This window comes from Octodon degus, unplaced genomic scaffold (genome assembly GCF_000260255.1).
Source record: "Octodon degus isolate 3935 unplaced genomic scaffold, OctDeg1.0 scaffold00028, whole genome shotgun sequence".
In the NCBI taxonomy this organism is placed as follows: domain Eukaryota; kingdom Metazoa; phylum Chordata; class Mammalia; order Rodentia; family Octodontidae; genus Octodon; species Octodon degus.
Genome location: NW_004524604.1, coordinates 18,160,159 through 18,164,031, shown reverse-complemented (window position 1 = coordinate 18,164,031; position 3,873 = coordinate 18,160,159). Strand labels below are relative to the sequence as shown.

The window sequence follows — 3,873 nt, the reverse complement described above, 5'->3', positions numbered from 1 at the left end:
GGCTGCTCCCGGCTGCGCCTGCCGCCGCGCCGCGCGCCCTGCTCCCTCCGTGGCCTCGGCGCCCCGGACGCCGCTGGCCCGCGTCTCCGCTCGGAATGAAGGTGTTCCGCAGGAAAGCGCTAGTGTTGTGCGCGGGCTATGCACTGCTGCTGGTGCTCACCATGCTCAACCTCCTGGACTACAAGTGGCACAAGGAGCCGCTGCAGCAGTGCAACCCCGACGCGCCTCTGGGTGCCGCAGCAGGGGCATCCGGGGGTGGCTGGGGTCGCCCGGGGCTGCCTCCCGCCGCGCCCCCGCGCGCTCACACGCGTTTGGACCACCGCACCCCGTACCGCTCTCCTGCTGCCGCCGCCGTCGGGCCAGCACCCGCAGCCGCAGCCAGGGTGGTGGGTTCCGAGCCCCATCCAGGAAACGGGAGTCGGGGCACCCGGGGCGGCGGGGACAAGCGGCAGCTGGTCTATGTTTTCACCACGTGGCGCTCAGGCTCATCCTTCTTCGGCGAGCTCTTCAACCAGAATCCGGAGGTGTTTTTTCTCTACGAACCAGTGTGGCACGTGTGGCAAAAATTGTACCCAGGGGACGCTGTGTCCCTGCAGGGGGCAGCGCGGGACATGCTGAGCGCTCTATACCGCTGTGATCTCTCTGTTTTCCAGCTGTACAGCCCCGCAGGCAGCGGGGGGCGCAACCTCACCACGCTGGGCATCTTCGGTGCAGCCACCAACAAGGTGGTGTGTTCCTCCCCTCTGTGCCCCGCATACCGTAAGGAAGTCGTGGGCCTAGTGGACGACAGGGTGTGCAAGAAGTGCCCGCCTCAGCGCCTGGCACGCTTTGAGGAGGAGTGCCGCAAGTACCACACGCTGGTTATCAAAGGCGTGCGTGTCTTCGATGTGGCGGTGTTGGCGCCGCTACTTCGAGATCCCGCCCTGGACCTCAAGGTCATCCACCTGGTGCGTGATCCCCGTGCTGTTGCCAGCTCACGCATCCGCTCACGCCACGGTCTCATCCGAGAGAGCCTACAGGTAGTCCGCAGCCGGGACCCACGAGCCCATCGTATGCCCTTCCTGGAAGCAGCTGGCCACAAGCTGAGTGCCAAGAAGGAGGGAATGGGTGGCCCGGCAGACTACCATGCACTTGGCGCTATGGAGGTCATATGTAATAGCATGGCCAAGACCCTGCAGACAGCCCTGCAGCCCCCTGACTGGCTGCAGGGCCACTACCTGGTGGTGCGGTACGAGGACCTGGTGGGAGACCCTGTTAAGACACTCCGGAGGGTGTATGACTTTGTGGGGCTGCTGGTGAGCCCAGAAATGGAGCAGTTTGCCCTGAACATGACCAGTGGCTCCGGCTCCTCTTCCAAACCTTTCGTGGTGTCTGCACGCAATGCCACACAGGCCGCCAATGCCTGGCGGACCGCCCTCACCTTTCAGCAGATCAAACAGGTGGAGGAGTTTTGCTACCAGCCCATGGCAGTGCTGGGCTATGAGAGGGTCAACAGCCCGGAGGAGGTCAAAGATCTCAGCAAGACTCTGCTTCGGAAGCCCCGACTCTGAGAGGGGTTTCCCCTGGAGAGCTGGCATCCTGTGAATTCTGTCAACAAAGAGGATTGTGGTGTGTTTAAACAAGCAGCCCAGACCCAAACTGAAAAACCCACATGTTCTATTATAGATATATAATATAAATAACCACATGCACTTGCTGTCAGTGTTTCCAGTCAGTGAATTTCAAGGAACACACACACACACACACACACACACACACACACACACACCCTCAGAAAAGGCAAGACTTGAAAGTTCTGAGTAGTTGCCCTTTTCCTTTCCAACCCCTGCCCCTTCTTTCCCATTTCATACCCTCTCCCAAACCTGCCTTCATTTTGAAGTGGAATGTTGATGAAATCAAGTTCCAGTAACCCAAATCTTGTTTACAAAATTTTCGTGGTATCTGTGAACATGTAAGAGTAATTTGGATGTGGGGGTGGGTTGGGGTGGAGAAAGGGAAAATGGTCGAGGAACATAAAGCCCTACTGGGCATGATAAACTGAGGAGGTGCTCTTCTAAAGTAGACTTTTGTGTGAAAAACAAAGGTGACATGTGAGTATTAATAAAGATGGTAATAAATAATATTCTTTTTTATATTGGCCTCCATTACTTGGGAACTTACTTGTGTTATTTGTCCTCTATAGCTTAGATAGCATCTGGCACTCTCCTCGAGGACAGCTGATCTGGGAGAAGCTTCTGGCTTCTTGATGATAACCCAGGAGTTGTTTTCTTACATGAAAATCCCATTCTGCCAGGTGCCCAGGAATGGAACAAATCTTCAAGTTCTGCAGGCAAAGCTCAGCAGAGCAATGAAAGGAAAAGCACACACTGCTCCTGTTGAACTTTGAGTTACAGAAAGGAAGAAGCTGGAGCCCTTGACATGAAGCCACCCGGCTTTGATTACTACTGTATGTCGTGAATGCAGGGAACCCGGAAGCAGAGGTCAATGCTTTTGTCCTGAGGTTGGTTCAAAGAAAACAATTTTTTAAAAAGTATGTGATTTTTAAAAGTTCTGATGGTTAGAACACAAGCCTCAAAAATTAGTGAGAACCTATTGTTGGTGATGGTAGCAACTTGGCTGGCAAAATGACAGACGTATCTGTAGTGTTTTTCCATGGGATAGAGCAGGGACACAGAAGTCAGGGTAAATTTATCTGAGAATCAGAAACATTTAACAGGCTTTTCTTCTTCTTTGCTGTCTATTCAAATTAATGCAAAAGTATAAATCTGTAATGGTTTACTTGGGGGATGCCTTTGGGATATATTGCTTTATCATGTTTCCTAAAAGCAAACTTGCAAAGGAAATAACATAATGTAGATAGTGAAAGGTTTTGGCCAAGAGCTTCTTTTAGATATGGAAATGGATTATGGCAAAGAGGAAGTGAAAGTAGATTACTATGTAGGGTATTGAAATTTGGTATTTCTCAGGGAGAAAACTTGAATTTTATGTTACTGCATTGAAGCATTCTGCAGAATGTCTTACTCTGATAAATTCTGAAGCCCAAAGAGGAGCCAGAGACTTTATGGCTGTATATTACAGTAAATACGGTACAAGTTCCATATCATCATGGTTTTACCTATAACTTATTCTAAGAAATTATAGTAATAAACCATTTATTATATCATAAACTGACATGTATGAATTAAATGCTGAGGGTTTTATTTAGAAAAAAGACGATGAAAAGTAGCATGTATGCGGAAAATATTTTAACAAGAGGTGGCTCTTAGGTGTAATTGTCATTACAATATGAAATCTAACTGTACTGGTAAGAGTTCCAAGATGAGAGGGCACATAGATTTTTTAAAAGGCATATTAATAACAATAGATTTTGTAACATGCACTAGAACGGTTGTTTCTTAATTTGCTAAAATAGTTTCTAGTATTGTGTTCATTAAGCTAGATTGCAGCTATAACAAATTGATCACACTTTCCATGATATTTTTGTGGTACTATCTATGCTGAATTATCTTCAGGAACAGAATATTTGCAAGAGCTTTAATTTAAGAATACTTTAAAATTAAATGAACAAAATAAATATTAATGTTGGCTGACTATGTAGATGAAAAAGGTTTAGGAGGAAATTGAGATAACATCATTAAAAAGCAACCATTCTGAATAAAATAATAATTTAAAAACAGATTTCATGTGGCATTAGAATGAGCTCTTATCAGCCACTGTGAAATTTATGCCTAGTTCTTGAGCAAGGGATTTTTAAGCAGCTGAATTTTTCTTCTCCCAGTACATACAAAGGCTTGGATTGTGTTGAAGTAGAATTATGTTTTTTTGGATCTTGTATTTAAAAAAAAAATTAGATGTTATACAGAACCTTAGCAG

The 3,873-nt window shown here is 47.5% G+C and overlaps 1 protein-coding gene across 1 annotated transcript; it reads left to right on the top strand.

The window, feature by feature from the left end:
- The first annotated feature begins 6 nt into the window (after positions 1-6).
- Chst2 (carbohydrate sulfotransferase 2) lies at positions 7-2,132 on the top strand. Its single transcript, XM_004629208.2, has one exon. The coding sequence runs from the start codon at positions 96-98 to the stop codon at positions 1,548-1,550; it is 1,455 nt and encodes a 484-aa protein (XP_004629265.1). The 5' UTR covers positions 7-95; the 3' UTR covers positions 1,551-2,132.
- The last annotated feature ends 1,741 nt before the right edge of the window (positions 2,133-3,873 follow it).